The sequence below is a fragment of the Camelus bactrianus genome, chromosome 1, assembly GCF_048773025.1.
Source record: "Camelus bactrianus isolate YW-2024 breed Bactrian camel chromosome 1, ASM4877302v1, whole genome shotgun sequence".
Lineage (NCBI taxonomy): Eukaryota > Metazoa > Chordata > Mammalia > Artiodactyla > Camelidae > Camelus > Camelus bactrianus.
The window spans coordinates 62,258,499-62,279,575 of record NC_133539.1 but is presented as its reverse complement, the minus strand read 5'-3'; the positions used below and the strand labels follow the sequence as shown (position 1 = coordinate 62,279,575).

Genomic DNA, 21,077 nt, shown 5'->3' with positions numbered 1-21,077 from the left:
GAACACTGTTTTTTTCTATACCCTCACAAAAAAGTGAATTTTTTATCTGTCACGCCCCATACACTCTGGAACCAACATATGGAATTGATGTCTTCCTTGCTTATTATTGATATTTATAGATAATTGTACCTCCTCTCTTTTAAAAATGTAGATATCATCTGACAGACAGTATATTTAATTCCCCTCCTTGTCTATAGTTACGTGCATCTTTCCTAATCACTTCTACTCAATGATTTGAAACACCTGGTATATTATCTTTTCTCTGCCTACTATTCATGTAATCATTCTTACTGATTTTCAATATCCTGGTGTGATCCATCCAAAATCTTGACTTCTCAGTTCTTTGATCTCCTTACCTCTAGGGTTTTTTTCTTTCACTTGAGTGACCTGCTTAAGTAGTTTTATTCAAGATGTCATTACCATTAACTTGTACCACTTATACAATCTCAGTTGCAAGCATTTTAAACTGACTAGCACTCCCTTTCTTTTGAGCTCAGTTCCTTTTTTTTTTTTTTTTAACCCTCTGAACACTTCCAGTCCAACTTTTTATTATCTATCACTTCTCTTGTGCTCTTAACTTCCCTCCTTGCCTTGTTCAAATTCCTTGGTCCATGACTGTAAACTCTGCCTTTCATAATCTTAACTCTCTTGCTCCTCTGTGACTTCATTGATAAGATCCAACTGTGGTTAGTTGCAACTCTGTCTCCTTCACATCAGCTCCAAAGCTGCACATTAAACTTCTGATATCTGTTTCCTGGCCCTCATTCTCAATTGATGGTCTTACTGTGTATTTCAGCTTTTTAAAATAAATGATCCACCTGTGTTCTTAAATCTCACCCTTCACTTCTGTACTAGATCTCAGTCCTTTTGACTATTCAGAGACGTCTGAAATTCTCTCTTCTCTTCATTGCATTATCTGTCTTTCCCTCTATACTGGATTATTCCCATCAGCATACATACGCACTATAATACCTCCCATTAAAATAACCAACCAAAAAACCTCTTGGAGTATAGACTGTCATATCCAGTGGTCAGTTTTCAGTCTTCAGTCTTCATTTTACTTGACCCCACAAGCAGCTTTTTACGCAACTGACTGGTCCTCCTTTACATTTTTTTCTCCTTTAACTCTTGAATACCATTCTTCTGATATTCTTCCAGCCTCACTTTCCTTTGCAGTAGCCTCTTCCTCTTCTTACCAGTAATTGTTAGAGTAACGCAGGGCATCAATCCTTTAAATTCTCTCTTTTTATACTCACATTTCAGGTGATCTCATCCAATCATGTGCCTTTAAATGACATCAGTATTTATGTCTTTAGTCCAGAGCTAATCCCTGTATAGTAGAATTGTATATTTAGCTTTCCTACTTGGTATCTCCACTTGGATTGAGTATCTGAAAGTTAACATGTCAGAAACAGAGTTTCTAATTTTGTTGCCCAGCCCCATCTTATTCACTCAGTGTGCTAGTCATTGAGATGCTGAAGATTGAAAACTCTTGGAATCATCTTCTCTTCCTTTTTTGTTCGCTCCACACGCAATTTAATAGCAAATTCTGTTGGTTTTGTGTTTAGAATATATTTATGACCTGACCATTTCTCGTGTCTTCTACAGCTGCTAATTCAGATTATTTAATTGGTTGCCTAAATTACAGCAGTAGATATCTGACTGGTCGCCCTGTCTCCATTCTTTACTCTCACAATCTGTTCTTCACCCAGCAGCTAGAGTCATCCTTACAGAATGTCACTTCATTTCAGTATCTTGATTTTACTCCTCCCATGGCCTCCAGTTCAATTTATAGTAAAATCCTTATTTACCATAGCCCAAAAGGCCCTTTATTGTCTAGCCCCTGGCAGTGTCTCTAATCCCATTTCTCACTGTTCCCTCACTTACTTTGCTCCAGCTATATTGGCCTTGTTCCTGTTCCTCATATACATCGAGCATGTGGTTGTCTCAGAGCTTTAATCTTGCTGTTCATTCTGCCTGGAACATTCTTTCCTCAGATGTTCTCATGGTTCATTTCCTCATATCCTCCAGGTTTCTGCTCATCTATTACCTTCTCAGAGGGCCTTCCTAGATTCTTATCTAAGGTAGGAGGCACTTCTTCACTCCAAACATCACTGGCTTTTTGCCTTTTTAAATATTTTTCCTCATGGCATTTAATACTGCCTGATTCTTTATTATTATAAATTTTTAATCTGTCTGAATTCTCTCTTAGACCTTCTTTGAAGCATATATCACACTTTATCTAGTGTTACACTAATCCTCTAACTGATAATTCTTTTCTTATTTACCCTTGTGGAAAGAAATACCCATGGGGAGGTGAGGCAGGGAGAAAGGAGGAAAGAAACCATTCAGTTTCTTTATAACTAGGATGACTATGTAACTCATCAACCAAACTTGGAGTACTTTTGATGGAAAAGGGAACTATTAATAATTAAAGTGGGACAACAGGCATAAATATAAGCTTCCCAGGCAAATAGAGGCATATGGTACATCATTTGTAACCCATTTCTCTTCTGACTGTTCCCAGCAGGCAGCAGGTCTGAATACTCACACCAAGACATTTGCACCTTAGACCAACATGGATTGGCCTAACCTTTTCATCTATACATATTTTAAGCATTTTAAACATTTGGCCTTATGCCTAATGATAGTTGTGTTTTGAAGTGATAGATCAAATATATATTTTTTTCTTCACCTGTAAGGAATGATATTGCTTATATTCAGCAGTATAATGCCTCTGTATTAAACTAGAATATATAGGGAGTAAGTAGACAATTCTTTTAAAATACTTTGGAAATGCTGAGTCTGATAGTAGGATAGTTTCTTTGAGTATTTACTAATCAAGTAGTCAAATTTAGGATAAAAATTCTATTAATACTGGTTGTGAAATTCTGCCTCTTGGCAAAGTTTAATTTCCCACCCAAAAGGCCACTAATTTTGTAAGATTAATACCGTTACTCAAGATTTGGAAATTGTTTCCCTTGTCACCCAAAGAATACCTACTCAAAAGTTTGTTTAAATGGTGTTTGAGAAGCAGGCATTTGTACAGTCAGACATTTTAGAAAAGCATAAAGATGAACATTAAACAAAAAGTAATAGTTTACAATGGTTATATAAGCTTTTAAAAAACACCAAATTGACCATACAATCCAGCAGTTGTACTCCTTGGTGTTCACCCAAATGAGTTGAATACTAATGCCCACATGAAAACCTACACCCAGGTGTTTATAGCAGGTTTTTTCATGATTGCCAAAACTTGGAAGCAACCAAGATGACCTTCAGTAGGTAAATGGATAGATAAACTGTGGTACAGCCAGACAATGAAATGTTATTCAGTATTTTAAAAAATAGAAAGATCTGGAGGAACTTTAAATGCATATTACTAAGTGAAAGACACCAATCTGAAAAGGCTACATACTGTATGCTTCCAACTATATGACATTGTGGAAAAGCAAAACTACGGAGACAATAAAAAGATTAGTGGTTGCCAAGGGTTAGAAAAGAGGGAGGGACAAATAGAGCACAGAGGATTTTTAGGCCAGTGACACTATTCTGTATGGTACTATAATGGTGGATACTTGACATGATAGATTTGTTCAAACCCCTAGAATATATAACACCAAGAGTGAACCCTAGTATAAGCTATGAACTTTGGGTAATAATGATGTGTCAGTGTACAGTGGTGTTCTCAACTGTACATTGTACAACTCAGGTGAGGAATGTTGATAATGGAGAGGCAATGCATGTGTGTGGACAGAAGGTATATGAGAACTATGTACTTTTTGCTCAGTTTTGCTGTGAACTTAAAACTGCTGTAAAAAATAAAGCCGATTAAAAGAACAACATTGATATTTTAAGGTGGATTAGATTGGCTGTAGTTCAAAGAACAAAATAAGTGAAATTTGTTATATAAGCTCTTTATAAATAAGAAGTGTGTTGCATTCATCTTTGTAGCTTCTATATGGTGTCATGATTGTTAGACTATCCTTTTGTCAAGGACAAATAGGTAAAAAAAATTTCACAAGCTGCAATTTATATGTTATATATATATAGTTTTATATTTAACTTTTAAGTAATATATTAATAATGGTGCTGAAAAATGGCCCACACACTCTGGGGTCAGGATAGGAGATTCAGTCTGCACATTTTTGCCCTTTGTTTATTTCAAGCAGTGTTTGTTTTCATGAAAATTACACTCCATACAGTAATCAACTGGGTAATGATTTGTTTAATACCAGCTGCTAAACCATAAACTTTACAAGAGCAGGTAGTACAGATGTATGTTTTCTTCTCTTGTATCCCCAGAACCTAGCATGGTGAATGCACATGATGACTGTTGAATGAATGAATGTTAGTATATAACATTTATGTATATATATAATATTTTCATTTAATTTAGTGATGGCTGCAAGGAAGTTTGGAACTTCTAAATGTGATTTGGCCACTGTAAATTTCCCAAGCCATTTTTATATAGAAGTATGGCTTCAAAATTAGCAACTCTACATTATAGGATTATAAAATCATGTAATTCAAAACCCTCTGTGAAAAAAATTGAGGCATAGACATTCTTAGCATATGAAGAATTTAATTTCTTACTGTTAAAATCTGACTATCATTTTCTTTTAAAGATCTTTCACTATGTCATTCTTTGTACTTCCTGGCACTGTTATTTAAATAACATTTTCAGTCCTCCATTTTTATATCAAAATTTAGAATTTTGATAAAGGTAGAAATAGTTGTTAATACCATGTGGAGAACAGTAGCCTACAATTATCACCTTATTTAATAAACTTTAAATAAGCCAGCTGATGTGACAATTTTACAGGCACATGTGAATCAGTCAACAGAGGCTGGACCTATTTTGTGCAAGTGTAAACCAACTGGCTATGACATCTGGAAGTAGTGGTTTTAGGAGAAGCCTAAATACAACTTCTTCTGCCCCTAGATAAATTTATTTAAAAGATTTGTCCCCCTTACACCTTAACAGGAGCCCTGCATACTCATTCATTGTCCATGAGTAAACCCCAGTTTCATTCCTATTTCTGAACAATATTTTCAGTATTTGTGAAATCTAATCTGTGACTATTGACTCAGCCAGCTCTGGAGAGTGAAGGAATTATTGTTATGACAGAATGAGACCAATTGATTGCCTTACAAAAGTTTTGTTGGTCCTGAGAAAAATAACTGGGGACTATAATCTGCAATTTGAATCAAAATGTATCCCAGTCTCATTTCTCTACATTTAACTCTGACTAATCTTGGTAGAACCATCTAATGTATCAGAGAATTATAAATTTGAAAAATAATCAGTTTGAAAGTATTTTGATAGATAAAGGGAAAACAAACCAGGACGCATACCAACCTTAGGAATTAATAGCTTCAGTGATACTAAATACCATAACAGGATTTTGGAGGGGGAAAGAGAACAAATATATCACTTAAATCACTTTTTCCAAACTGAAAGGCTACATACAGTATAGATCCTAAAGTTTCAGTTGTAAGAACACAGCTTTATTATATAGACCTTTTTTGTAAAAATATTTTAAAGAATTCTGATGAAACTTGAAATTCTCATACGTATTTGTTTTTTTAATTCTCACGTTCACTTTTTTAGGAAGGAGTTACTTATTTTTATTATAGATTAAGCATTGCAACAAAATTTAATGAATTGCAGTTAGTAAAAACTAGCGTAGATGTCTTGAAGTCATATTCTGTTTTCTTCATGACCTAATCAGCATTTTTTTCTTCTTAAAAATCACCTAAAGCAGGAGTCAGCACACTATAGCCTGTAGGCCAAATCCAAACTGCCACCTGTTTTTATGAGTAAAGTTTTATTGGAACACAGCCATGCCTATTTGAGTATTGCTTATGGCTACTTTCAGGCTACTTCGGCACAGTTGGGTAGTTACAACGGAAACTACATGGCCTGTAAAGTCTAAAATATTTATTACCTAGCCTTTTTCAGAAAAAGTTTGCGAACCCTTGGTCTAAGAATTGGTGAAGTATTCTATTTCTTTTCTGGGATTGTTGCAGTAAAATGCAGTAGCAAAAATAAAGACAAAATAAAACTCTTTTTGAACTATTTTGAAGAGAGAGTGTAGTATAGTGGTTGAGCACACCATCTTTAGAGGATGATGGCCTGGATTGAAATCTCTGTTCTATTTATTAGCTGTGTCATCTTGGACAAATTACCTAAATTCTGAGTCTCTTTCTTCCATCTGCAGAAAACATGGATGAAAATGTTATCTGCATCAAGATTTAGTGAGAATTAAATGAGAGAATCCATGTGAAGCCTTTATTATAATACCCGACATCAGTAAAGTACTTGTTGTCACCATCATCATCATTATAGTCTTTATCACCACTTTTACTACCACTGTCATTCTTAGTCCCACAAAATATTCTGGCCTTTTAAGTGAGGGATCTGGAGATAAGGAGAAGCAACCTTATTAGAGAATGATAAAAAACTATATTTTAACAAGAATATTAGTAACCTTGACTGGGTCCAGCCAGGAAAACAGAAATCACAGTAATTATTTTAAGAGGTAAAATGTAATATTGGGAGGGGGGTGTTCAAAAGGAATTGGAGAACTGAAAAGGAAAAATAGGAACACCAAGGTAAAACATAGATACTAAAACAGGAAGCAGCTACCACTGGGTGGGACCTAGAGACCAAGTTGAGGCTAGTAGAACCCAAAAGTTTGGAGGAAGGGCACCACTGGTTTTAAATATCAGCTGGCAGTGAGATTTACTTCCTAATACAGTTTGAAAAGGAAAGAGATGAAAATCTTTTGAGCAAATTTTCTTGAATAAAACATGTTTTTTCAGATTAAAAAATAGACAATTAGATATTGCTAGATAGACAACAATTTGAAACTGGCAATTTGGGGGGCATTTTTTTATTTTGAAACTTCTGTTCTAAGGTCATCAAATGGTAGAAACACCTTTAACACCTTTTGATTGGTAGTGGCTACCCAAGCACACAGAATCTTTAGCATTATCTGCTGTGTATATAGCATGAAAGGGCGGAGAGGGATGGACAGTATTCCCTGAGTCTCTTTTGGCAGTCACATGGTTTCATTCATCCAACAAATATGTATTAAATACTTCCTGTGTACTAGATACTGTTCTAGGCTCTGGGCATACAAGACTAAGTAGAACAAGAATTCCTGCTCTTATAAGAGCTTATATTAAAGGGGGAGACGACAGATGATAAACTAATTAACTAAAATATGTAGTATGCTAGAGAAAAGGTAAAAAGAGAAGACAATAGGAAATGTGTCTATTTGTGCATATGAGGTAGGAGCAGGGGTGGGTTTAATAGGATAACTCAGAAGGGCTTCGACTGGAGGATGATACTTGAGTAAAGGTATGAAAGAAGTTACGGAATTGGGTCATGTAGATATCTGGGGCAAGAGCATTCTAGTCAGAGGAAAAGACTCTGAGGCCAGAACATATTTAGAGTATTTGGAGAACAAAAGGGAGGTCAATGTGACTGAAAGGCTAAGTGGAAGCAGAATAGTAGAAGACGACTTCAGAAAGGTGACAGGGGCCTGAATCATTTGGGACTTGTACAAGAATGAATAGACTAGGGTAAATGTGTGATTACTAGCAACCATTAAGGGCCCATTTTAGGTTAGTAATTATGACGTCCATGGTCGTACCTGTTTCTATAGCCCTATTCTGATAAAACTAGGGGGAAAGCATATAAACTAGGGGGAAAGCATATTGCAGTTGGTAATTTCATACCTATTTGTTAATTATGTAACCATATCTTTAAATCCAAGTTTTAGATCTCTGTTTAATTTAAATTTTTAGTGATTGTTGTCTCATCCTTCTACCAATGCAAAGTGATCAGCTGAATGCTGATAGAATACCATCTTTTTATAATGAAGGGAAGATATACCTTAACTAAATAGCATGAATCTTGCAAGCAGAAAAAAATTGAAGAACTAGACGATCTGTCTGTGTGAACTAACAAATTTGCATCCATGTTTCTATACTAGGATTGTAAATCATTAGGTCTATTTTCCTATCTTCCCTTGTTATTTTAAATTCAAAGATTTGTATTTAATCCCTTAGTGATTTGTTTAGAAATATATCTAGTTTTATTGCTGTTTGCTTCTGAGATAATTATGACATGGATGTCATATGCAGCTGGTTCAAATAACATGTTTTGGGATTTATATGGAAGGTACCTGTTTGCAGTAACTGTGGCAAAAAGGGCATTTGGATCAAATAAGAATCAGATCTAAGCAATGAAAAATACCTTTATTCTGAAGATACTGGATGCCTGTTGAGTACAGTGATTCCCAGTTTTGGTAAATCTACTGTGCTGTATTTTAGCCTTCTATAAACATGCAAAAGGCTTGCAGGTTTTTTTTTTTTTTATTCCTGGTTTCTCTTTGCCTCTTAGGTAGCTTCTTTGACATTTATTCAGAGAAACATGTCTCATTATCACATAGTATATCTTTAAACAAAGGAATTTGGATTAAGAATATTTAACCGTGCCATACAAAAACAAAATAAGGTCCTTACTAGACCAACAGTGGCATGGGGATAACTATTTTTCCTTGTTATACCTAAGATACTGATAACAAAAGATTTGCTAATTCATATATTTAACTTTCCCTAAATATGTTGTAAATTTATTTAGACCTTATTGAATCTTTATGTATGCTCTAAGCTCAATTTGCCCAATTCATGTAACATATTAATGTAAAATATAAACAGTTATTAATTGCATGTTAGTATGGTATCAGTTATCTTTTTTCAGTTTCATTTTATTCTATGATAATCTTTTTAATAAATAAGAAAATAAATGAGAAAAAGTTCAGAAAGCCTTGCAAATCTTTTATGAGTGGGTCTAGAATGATGTATAAAAGATAAATTTTTGTGGTCTTGTGGGTGTTATTCTTAATAGTCCTTCTTCCTGACTTCCCATCAGTCACCAGAAATACCAATTCTGCATTCAAAATTTATCTTTATTTGACTACTCATTGTCCATTTTCCTCATCAGCATCATTTGGTTAAAGCCACTGATGACCTCTCAGCTGGATTATCATAGCAGCCCTCCTAATTGTCCCTTTTGTCTCTTCCTATATCAGTCAGGATTCATATGCACATATAAAGACCACTTTAGTTATTTTAAGCAGAAAAGAATTTAGTAAAGGTTAAGTGAATTCAATATATATGTATCTTCCCATTTATTGAATGCGTGGGTGTGAAAGAGGGTGGTACATGGTCATAACTGTAGATATGCAGTACACATTAAGCATGTGGCTATACCTACTGAGACTTCAGACCTCTTTTTATGAAAATCTGTTTTAAAAGCTGATTTTATAGTTTTAAGATCTTACATTAAATTTAAAATGTAAAGTTGTGAGTAAATAACAAGAATTTCTAAAATGAATCAGTTAAAACATTTTCCAGAAAGCTGTCAATTTGATATTGGTATTTAAAAAGTGCTTTTAAAAATGTACAATCCAATTATATTATAGGAATTTACCATTTTCTGCAGTGTTCTTTGAGACAGTGTTAATAGTATAGCCTCTGTTGTCATGGAAACAAGTCTCTGAAGGCAGCCTCAGAGGCTGATGATTCCATGGTGTTGCTATGGATAGAAACAGCTGAGACTGTTGTTAGTCACATGGTCAAGATTTTTAAAAAAGCAACAAAACTCTTTGGAGCTGATCTGAGTGATACAAATGGAGCAGGAAAAGGATGATGCCATAATAGTCATACTGTCTAATAAAATATGTATACAAGATTTTTTGAGTTTAAAATGCTTATGCTGAATTCTTCTTTTCTGTAATAACCCCAAATATAATGCTTACTGTGCATTGCTGTCTCATTATTTATATTAGAGTCTAAAGTTTGTCATTTTCCAATTTAGAATCATTTTGTACAGCTACCCAGAATTCTCCCATGCTCTCAGTCCTGAGCTCATAATATCCTCTTGTCTCTTCATTTTACTCTGTTATTAGATCTAATGTCTGTGCTATTCCTCATCACTCAACCTTCATTTGATTATATATTATTTGTTTAGGGTGTTTTTTTTTTATATGAATTAAATGAGTTATTTTGTTGTTCTGTAATACTTTGTTACCTAAATTGGTTCTTGAAATTGTGTGTGTTGTTGTGTATGTGTTTTTGAAGACCTTCTCAGCAGTGTTTGCCTTTGTTAGGGAAGAGGCAGAGGCATATGTTCTTTTTCAGAGTACTTGCTCAGTGCCATACAGAATGGGGTAGATTGAGATGGTGTACTTTTTTTTTTTTTTTTAGGATTTTTTAAAAAATGGCATTCACATCCTCTAAAGGATCCTATTGAAAGGAGATTTAGAGTAGGCTCAGAGCCAGTGTTACAGTGAGGTTTAAATGTAGTATTAAAGAATTTATAGTCTATCATAAAGGGTTTTGGAGAGCAGCTGCCTAATGGAGGAAATTTTTGTGCTTGGCCTTGAAATTTGACATAAGCATATAGGTTTGCCTTTTTTTATGTTTAAGTGGATTGTTAGTTAGCTAATATCTGACACTCTTAAAAAGGCATAAGAAAACTTTTATAGATGATAGGTATGTCTGTTACTTTTGATGTTTCTTGAATGAGTTATTAATATGATAGTTGCCAAATGACAATTTTGTAGCTTCATCATTCCTTCTACATTTTTAATTGGTATTCTACTATAAGAAATGCTTTCTCTTCCCTCTATGATTGTAATTATTTATATATCAGTATGAATTCTTGGAGTCCTGTTTTTATTCAGTGGAATTTTATACCATCATTATCATTATTTATTTTGAGTCTCAAGTTATTCCCAGTTTGACTGATAAGAGCCCTTCAAGCTGACTTCTGTGTCCTTTGTAATGCCCTCATTATTCTTTGAGCACTTCCTTATTTTCTGACACAGCAGAATGTTCCAGGCTCATACTGCACTTGCTAGGCTCTAGCACTGAAATCAGCCATTTCTGCAAAGATTCCTCTTTTGTTTTTGCTTTTGTTTGTTTGTTTGTTTTTAAGTTAGAGACTGGATATTTAGAAACCATGATCCAAGTGCTGGGTATTTTCATGCTATTGAGGTGTTAGTCCTCCCAGGTCTTCTCTGTGGGCACAGCTAGGGTATGGTATATATGTACATGTACACACACATTTATTTCTGTGTTTATATACTTTGAAAATCATGCAGTCATACCAGTACCACCAAATCTAGTCTAAATTATTATATTATTGACCATATTTCCTGTTCTATATATTGCATTCCTCATGACTTAAATAACTGGAGGTTTATACCTCTTAATTCCCTTCACCTGTTTCATCCACCTGCCCCATTTTGGCAACCACCCATTTGTTCTCTTTGTCTATGAGTCTGTTTTTTGTTTTGTTTGTTTTGTTCCACATGTAAGTGAGATCATGTGGTATTTGTCTTTCTCTGACTTACTTCACTTAGTATAAACTCTTTTAAAACTTTTTCTCATACTTTGTCATAAATTAGGAGTCAGAACCTCTGGCTTTTTCAGGCGTTTTTAAAAAGTCGTAAGTATTCCACTGAAAGTTGGTTGACATTTAAATTATTTGTTTTAGCCTTATAATCTGGAATTCAGTTTTTTTTTTATAGGAACAATATATAAACGGTGACAGGAGCCCCAAGTAAGACCCACAAAGGCTTCATTCCTAATGTCCTTTTAAAAAATTGTGGTAAAATATACGTAACATAAAATTTTTACTATTTTAACAATTTTTAACTATATAATTAATTCAGTATTGTTAACTACATTCACAGCCATCACCACTGTCCATCTCCATAACTTTTTCCATCATCTCAAACAAGGAACTGGTTTAGACTGGGACATTAAAAAAAGAGGAAGGAATCAGAATCTAATGACTTAAAGTCTTTCTACAAGATACAAGAAATCCAGGTAGCAATAGTCCAGCAAATCTTTTCCTGATTCCTTACAGTTTACTTTATATGAGCTTAACTCAGTTGTAAAATGAAGGGTTAAACTTGATCTCTAGCTTCTTCAATTCTAATGGTCTTATAAAATCATAGAAATTTGTTATCATCTTTTAGAATAATTTGGAATGCATTTTTAGTTTATTTTCTTGAGCATAAGATGGTAAAAGATCATACTAATTGTTTTTCTCTTAATATGAATAGATCTCCCATTCCTCACCCTGCATTGTAGCATCACTGTGTATTCATTGTTGACAGTTGGAAAAGTAGAATTTGTAATATAGAGGCAGGGGAGAAAAGCTACTCATAATCCTTCCCCTAGAAATCAACTTTTCAAACATTTTTTCCATTTTTAAAATAAAAAGTTTTATCTTCCCTTTTTTATTTAATGTCGTGTCATGTCACAGGCAGTATCTCATATGACTTACAGGCTGTTCTTACAGATGATTGTTTATTGATGCATAGTATTTAATCTTACAAAATTACCATTATTTGTCCAACTTTATATTTAAGATATTCTGCATTTCCCCAACTATAAACAATGCTCAAGAGAATATTGAATATTAAAACATTTGTTTTTTTTTATTTATTCCCTTAGGATAGATTTCTAGAATTACTAAGTCAGAGTTCAAACATTTTTAAAGTTATAGATAATTACTTAAATAGCTTTTCATAAAGTTTGTATGAATTTATAGATCCAACAGCAGTCTGAGAGGATCTGTTTCTGTGCATTAGATTTTTTTGAGTTTTTTTTGTTGTGATAAAATATATATAACAAAATTTACCATTTTAACCAGCTTTAACTGCACAATTCTGTGGTATTAATTATATTCCCAGTGTTGTACAACCATTACCACTATTTCCAAAACCTTTTCATTACTAAAACTTTCTTTGTAACCATTATGCAGGAAACTCCCTATGCTCCTCTCTCCCTGGACACTGATAACTTCTAATCTGCTTTCTATGAATTTACCTACTCTAAATATTTTGTGTAAGTGTAATCACACGATATTGACCTTTTGTATCTGGTTAATTTCACTTAGTATAATGTCTTCAAGATTTATCCATGTTGTAGCATGTATCAGAATTTCATCCCTTTTTATGACTGAATTAATATTCATTATATGCATATACCACATTTTATGTATTTCTTCATCTGTTAATGGACACTTGGGTTGTTTCCACCTTTTGGCTGTTATGAATAATGCATCACTGAACACTGGTGTAGTATATCCAAGTCCCTCTTTTCAGTTCTTTTGAGTATTTACCTAGGAGTAGAATGGTAGGAGTCATATGGTAATCCTAGGGTTAGTTTTTTGAGGAACTGCCAAACCAAACTGTTTCCCACAGCGGTGGCACCATTTTCCATTCCCACCAGCAGTTTTTGAGGATTCCAGTTTCTGCACATCCATGTCAACGCTTGTTATTTTCTGGGTTTGTTTTCACTTTTTAAAATTACATCCCCCTAGTAGGTATGAAGTGATATATCATTTTAACTTTGATTTACATTTCCCTAATGAATAATGTTGAGTATATTTTCATGTGCGTGTTGGTCATTTGTGTATCTACACTTTGGAGGAGTGTCTATTCAAGTCCTTTGCCTATTTTTAAATTGTCTTTTTGTGATGAGTTGTAGGAGTTCTTTATATAGTCTGCATATTAAACCATCATCAGATGTATGATTTGCAAGATTTTCTCCCATTCTATAGGTTGTCTTTTCCCTTTCTTGATAAAATCTTTTGTGTACCAAATAGCATTAATTCTGATGAAGTCTAATTTGTTTATTTATTTCTTTTTGCCACTTACGCTTTTGATATCATATTTAAGAATCCATTCTCAAATCCAAGGTCTTGAGGGTTTACCTCTATGTTTTCTTCTAAAAGCTGATGGTTTTAGGGCTTATATTTAGGCCATTGAGTAATTTCCAGTTAGTTTTTATATAGGATGTGAGGTAGTGATTTAACTTCATTCTTTTGGATGTGGATATGCAATAGTCCCAGCACCACTACTGAAGAGACTATACATTTTTGATAAATCTAGATGGACTGATTTGATTTGCAACAGAAGGTCAACATTGTAATTTTATTTTGTGTTTCTTTTATTGATGAGGAAAAGCATAGTTTCAAGTTTAGCAATTTGTTCTTCCTGTTGTAATTCTCTCTCAAAGTACATTGTCCTCTTACTGATTTGATTTTAATTTTTTTTTATTTATGTAGGATGTCATTGGTATAGCAAATATTTATGAATTAATACAGTTTATAGGGATTGGGACTTGTTACAAAACATCTTTTCTATGTTCCAGCTACATTTTTCTAAAAATAATTTAATTAAGCCAGATAGAGTAATTGAGTACAAATATCAAAACTTCTTAGTTTAAATTATGTCACAGTGTTCCCACTTCCTTTTTTGTTTTTTCCGGTATTTGGCACATAATAGGTAATCAGTGAATGTAAATTGAATTAATGACTTTACAGGCAGATGTAAGGCAGATTATTACACTTCTTGATAGTAGGGGTTAATGGCATAGATTGTTTAAAATGATATAAATTCAGTCCTTTGAATATTTTGTCTGTGGATTTGTAAGCCTCAATTGCCTGCCTCATGGGCAATAAAATTACTTTGATTCTTTGAATGCAAAGAAGAAAATAGTCAGATATATCCTGAATGCTAGGAAGATATTTTTGTAGTCTATGAAGTGAGTGTCTTGTCTCCCAGTTGAGGAATATTGTTAAGTCATTATCTTTTATTATTTTTGTTTAAACATCTAAAGAGTAGTCATTCATTTTAATTACATAATCGTTAAAATTATTATTGGTGGTATAATTATTTCTAAAATAATTCTAAAATAATTTCTGGGGAGCATTTTCTCATTTAAATTTAAGTAATATTTTACCTGCTTCAGTTATTCCTGGAAACTATAACTTATCTTTATGACAAAACTTTCTGTTATATGTTTCCCTTTTATTTGGTATTTTTCCTGATTTTTTGTCGTTGATGATTTTTAGCCAACAGAAGCTGTACCTCCCTCTTCTCCCACTGTCCCTGTGATCCCTGTCCTGCCAGTCCCTGCTGAGAGTACTGTCATCCTACCCACCATACCACAGGTTTTTATTAGTTTCTTTTTTCTTTATAAAATTTTTATTTGTTTTTAATGTTTCATTTGTATTCTTTTCAGATTGTTTTAACTGTTTCTTTGTTAGATTTGGTAATTCACTTTGAGCTTCAAATGGTATTTTTAGGCAATGAAATATCTAGAATTTAATATAAAATGGGTTCAATATTTGCCATTTTATTAGGTTGTCTATGAAATAAGATACATTCTAAACTTCATAATATTGATCCTTCTTAAATTTAATATCATGCTTTTTGCACTTGTAAATCTGTACAAAACAGTTTTTAAATATTTTGCTTTGGGGAATTTTGTTTATTTTCTAAAGATAATAAGAATTATTGTCCTCCTGATCTTGTATTGGATGTATCATTTTATATATAGCATTTTATTTTCCAGTGTATATTTATCTTCTTTTGAAATATTCATCTTTCTGTCATTTGGTAGGATAACATACTTTACATTTATTATTTAAAAGTAATAGCTGATATATATATAAAATGTATGGGAACTCTTTGTGGTATCTTTGTAACTTTTCTATAAATGTAAAACTATTCTAATATCATAAGTTTATTTTTTAAAAGTTAACATATAACAGTCAAAAAATAAAATGAAATAATAGCCAAATGTCAGAGAATCTGAACATTTTTAGTTTTCAGAGCTCTAGTAGTCCCAAGGGATGGCTTATTAAGACATGAATTACCCTACCAACAGAATTATCCAAAGTTAAAATAATGGTAGTATTATTAAGTATAATAATAATGATCTTTGGTGTGAAAGATCTCAATCTCATTTAAAGTGTGAATAAGTGCATCTTTAGATATTTTTACTGTTATTGATCTGTAGCATAAAATCTAGTAAAAATGGTGTGTTTACTGTATAAAGGCAGTGTCAAAATTAGTCCTATTGGGGGAAATATGGAGTATCAGCTGTGATTATTCTCATCTCAGTGCCCTTCCCCTCTCCTTAAAAGTGAAAATCGGTAGGAACATTATACAAAATAGGATTCTAGGGGAAATATAAGGTATTACTAAGACTTTAATCTGTGTTATGTTACTACCTCCATAGTCTTTGACCCTTTATAAAAATCATTAAAAGTTAAATAATTGTAAAACTACCAAGAGTTAAATAGGTGAGTCCAGATGGATATTTTCTTTATATTGCAGAGAAGAAATTGAATTTATAAATAAAATATAATTCTAAATAAGTAGCCAAAGGGTTATTGTAATATTGTAATAATGTAACATCTTTCCAAGTAACTAGGATTTTTTTTTAAGTAGTTTCAAGTAACTAATTTTTTTTTAAGTAGGAGATTTGAAAGTTTATTTTACTCGTCGCTTTAACTTGTCTTTTGATGTTTAAATACTTTTCTGGAATCATTGGAAATTTTGTAGTAGTTTCTATTCTTATATTCAATAGGGAACCAATTTTTTCCTGTTTAAAGTTCTCTGACTTACTTACTCCAAGTGTCTCTAACTTAGCATCACACTACACTTGGAAATTGTTGAGACATTGCAAAGCCTTGTAGTTATAAATAAAGAATTTAGAGTCAGATTGATCTGGTTTGGAATTCCCATCCTACCATTTACTAGCTGTGTAACCAAGCAGCTTACTTAGCCATGCTAATCTTCTCTTTTTACTTATCTGTAACACTGAAGATGATAACAGTACTTACTTGAGATATTTCATAGTGACTGAAAGAATAATAATGTATGTGCAGCTGGCACAAGATCTTGGTTATTCGTATTATTAGTGTTATTTCACATTTCCTTAAGATAGTAAACCAAGGAACAAGTTTAAAAAACAAATGAGGATATGTGAACAAGAACCTTATTTATACTACCTAGCCTCATTTTAGGTTTTAAATATATTTATAAGTCCATGTAGAGTAGTTTAATAATTTATGTTGTTTTATATGAGAAGCTTGTGGTGAGTGTACCTCATTTTCCAGAGTAAGTATGTGCCTGATTGAGTGTAACATGTACATTATAAAATTAATAAAAGTGATATAAAAATTTGTCTCAAAATAAATTTTGAAATCCACACCTAGTATATAACCTGATTTTAACTTTATACATAGGTATAATTTTTCTTCTAAAGGTCTACTAATTTTTTTTCCTGAAGATTTACATTTTAGATGAGTCAGGATGTAATAGAAATAGAAATGGGAGATACAAGATATAGAGTCTAGTCCTGACTTGTGACCCAGGCAGGTTACTTAACCTCTAAGTTTTATACTCCCTTCATCTATTAAAGGGAGCATTGGGGCAGGGAGGACTAACTCCTCCCTAATTACTTCAGAATGCATTTGAGGACAGATAGATAGCTAAGTAGATGAAAATTTTTTAAATATTATTTTTCATTACTTGTAGAACTTTAAACTTTTTAGAGTACTTTTATATTGATCTTGTCATTTAAATTTTATAGAAACCTGCAGTAGGAATTATGCTTATTATTCAGAGTGGTACAGGGAAAGATACATTGAATGGCTGTTTGAAGCTGCAGAAAGAGCCTGGACTTTATAGTGAGACCTGGCTTTACCACTTTCTGGCCTTACCCCTTCCTGGATGTGTGATGGGGAAATTACTCAGTTTCTCACAGCCTCCGTTTCTCCACATAGAAACTGAGCGCATATAGGTGTATAACAGATACTAGTCCTAATGGAGATACAATCATATAATCTCTATGATACTGGCCTATTTTAATATGTAAGCTTATTTCCATCCCAGAGTAAATACTCTTCTCTAAAACCAGATTCTTTAGCTATCATGTAATTAAAGTATTGTCGAAAATGCTTTATAACTAATTTTATGTATTTGTGTAAAAGTCTCTGTTCATACTCAAATAGATGCTTTGGAGGGATTGATTTTGTTCAGTTTTTCATTATTGTTTCAATCATGTAGTTACTGAGATGAATATAACTTTTGTGTACGCAAAAGACAACTTGACAGATAGCTCCCACATGACATTAGAGTAGTTAACATTAGAGGTAGATCCACTGTAGAGCATTTTGTTGCTTCTGGACCATTCAAGTTTCACAAAAGATCTGAATGTTGACTCTTAAATGATTTGATCATTAGTATAATCTAAAGCATGACTTGATACATTTTTATTTTATTGATAATCTTTAAAAAATAGCATACTTGGGTTACTTTGGTGAGCCTTTTTTAACCATACACTAATATCTCACTGCAGTGCCCCTATTCTGTTTGTGTTTTGGGTTTTGTTTTTGTTTTTGTGTTGGTTTTGTATTATTTTCAAATCATTTCAGACTTACAGAAAGTTGCAAGAATAGTACAAAGAAATGCTATATACCTTCACATGTATCTCCCAATTGTTAACATTTTTACCTGCCACATCTGCTTTATCATTCCTCTTCTTATACGATTATGATTTTATTTTTTGTAAACCAGTTAAAAGGAAGTTTTACTCATTCCCCTCTTACCCGTGAATAGTAATTCTTTACAATACTAAATATTTTTCCTAAGAAGAAAAATATTACCATAATATAATGAACTAAGCCAGAAAATTAACATTAATATAATACTGCAGACCTTAATTATATTTTGCCAGTTGCCCCAATAATGTTCTTTATAAGAAAAACAAAAACAGGTCCTTTGGCCAGTCCAAAACTACAGTTAATTTTCATGAGTCTGCTTTAATCTGAAGTAGCTCCATAGTCTATCTTTTATGCTTGTGCACTTTTACAGGAGAACAGGCTAGTTGTTTTATAGAATATCCTGCAGTCTGTGTTTGATGCATTTTCTTAATTATATTGAAGTCATATATTTTTTCCCAGTTTTTTTTTTTTTGTGGTACAATACACATAATGTAAAATGTACCACCTTAACTATTTTTAAGTTTAAAGTTCAGTGGTATTAAGTGCATTCCTATTGTCATAGGAACATCATCATCATCCACCTGTAGAACTCTTTTCATCTTGGAAAATTGAAACTCTGTACCCACACTAATTTCCCATTCCTCCTTCCTCCCCCCTGGCAAGTGCCATTCTACTTTCTGTCTCAGATTTTAACTCAAGTACTTCATATGAGTGGAATCATAACAGTACTTGTCTTTTTGTAGCTAGTTTATTTCACTTAGCATAGTGTCCTTAAAGTTAACCCATGCTATAGCATATGTAGCATCAGAATTTCCTTTCTTTTAAAAACTAAATAATATCCCATTTTATGTATGTATCAAGCATTGCTTATCCATTCATCTGTCAATGAACAACTTGGGTTGCTTCCACATTTTAGCTATTTACACAGGTGTACAAATACCTCTTCAAGACTCCACTTTCAGTTCTTTTAAGTGTATACCTGAAAGTGGAATTACTGGATCATATGGTAATTTTTAATTTTTAGGTTAATCATACTATTTTTCACATTGGTATATCATTGTGTATTCCCACCAACAGTACGCAGTGGTTCCAGTTTCTCCACATTCCTCACCAACACTCCTTATATTCTGTTTTCATAATAGTAGCTAGCCTAATAGGTATGAGGTGGTAGCTCATTGTAGTTTTGATTTGCAGCTCACTAATGATTAGTGATGTTGAGCATCTTTTCATGTACTTACTGGCCATTTGTATATCTTCTCTGAAGAAATATCTGTTGAAGTCCTTTACCCATTTTTGAATTAAGCTGTTGGTTTTTTTTGTTACTGAGTTTTAGGAGTTCTCTATATATTCTAGATATTAGTTCCTTATCAGATACATGATTTGCAAGTATTTTCTCCCGCTCTGTGGGTTGCCTTTTTACTCTGGATAGTGTGATTTTATGTGCAAAATTTTTAGCTTTCAGAAGTCCACCTTGTTTGTATTTTCTTTTGTTGCCTGTGCCTTTGGTTTTATATCCAATGACTCATTCCCAAATGCAGTGTCATGAAGCTTTTATTTTCTTCTTAGGATTTTATAGTTTTAGATATTTTGTTTTAGTCATGGGCGTACTTTAAATTAGTTTTTGTATGTGATGTTAAGTAGGGGTTCAGCTTCATTCTTTTGCATGTGTCTGTATGTATCCATATCCACATCCGTTTTCCCAGCATCATTTGCTGAAAAGACTACCTTGTCCCCATTGAATGGTCTTAGCTCCCTTGTTGAAATAATTTTCCTGTATATGTAAGGGTTCATTTCTGCACTCTGTTTGACTCCATTGGTTTATGTCTGTCTTTATGCCAGTCCCAATCTGTTTTGATTACTGTAGCTTTGTATTAAGTTTTGAAATAAGAAAGTGTTGAGTCATGCAGCTTTGTCCTTCTTTTCAGGATTATTTTGGCTATTCAGATTCCTTGTGATTCCATATGAATTTTAGGATGGGTTTTTCTATTTCTTAAAAAAAAAAATCACTGGGATTTTGATAGGGATTGGATGAAATCTGTAAATTGCTTTCAGTAGTATTGATATCTTAGCAGTATTAAGTCTTCCTATCTATGAACGTGGTATGTGTTTCCATTTATTTTTGTTGTCTTCAGTTTCTCTTAGCAGTGTTATAGTTTTCATTGCATAAGTCTTTCACCTAGTTGGCTGAGTTTATTCCTAATTATTTTATTCTTTTTGATGCTGTTGTAAATGGAATTGTTTATGTCATTTTCTTTCCAGATTATTTGTGTATAGGAATGCAACTGCTTTTTGTGTGTTGACTGTACCCTGCTACTTTGCTAAGTTTGTTTATTAGTTTGAACAAATTTTTGTGTGATACTTTAGAGTTTTATGCATTTATGATCATACTGTCTGCAAACAGATAATTTTCCTTTTTGTTTGAATGTTATTTATTTTTCTCATTTGCCTAATTGACCATGACTTTCAATACTATACTAGATAGACATGGTGAAAGTAGGCCTGCTTGCCTTGTTCCTGATCTTATTAAAGGAGAAGTTTTCAGTCTTTCACCAAGAAAAAGTATGATGTTCATTGTAGGTTTTTCATGTATGACTTTTATTATGCTGTTGTAGTTTCCTTATATTCTTGTTTAAGTGTTTTTATCAGGAAAGAATGTTGAATGTTGTTAGATACTTCGTTC

The 21,077-nt window shown here is 32.9% G+C and overlaps 1 protein-coding gene across 8 annotated transcripts in view; it reads left to right on the top strand.

The window, feature by feature from the left end:
• Positions 1-21,077, top strand: part of DLG1 (discs large MAGUK scaffold protein 1) — a 228,958-nt gene that overhangs the window by 93,666 nt on the left and 114,215 nt on the right. For 5 of the 8 annotated variants that reach the window (XM_074365495.1, XM_074365491.1, XM_010959297.3 and 2 more), the window contains one exon: positions 14,954-15,052. The exons of the other annotated variants lie outside the window; for them this stretch is intronic. In XM_074365495.1, coding sequence (XP_074221596.1) covers positions 14,954-15,052 — 99 coding nt within the window. The remainder of the gene's footprint in view (positions 1-14,953; positions 15,053-21,077) is intronic. 8 annotated transcript variants of the gene reach the window in all.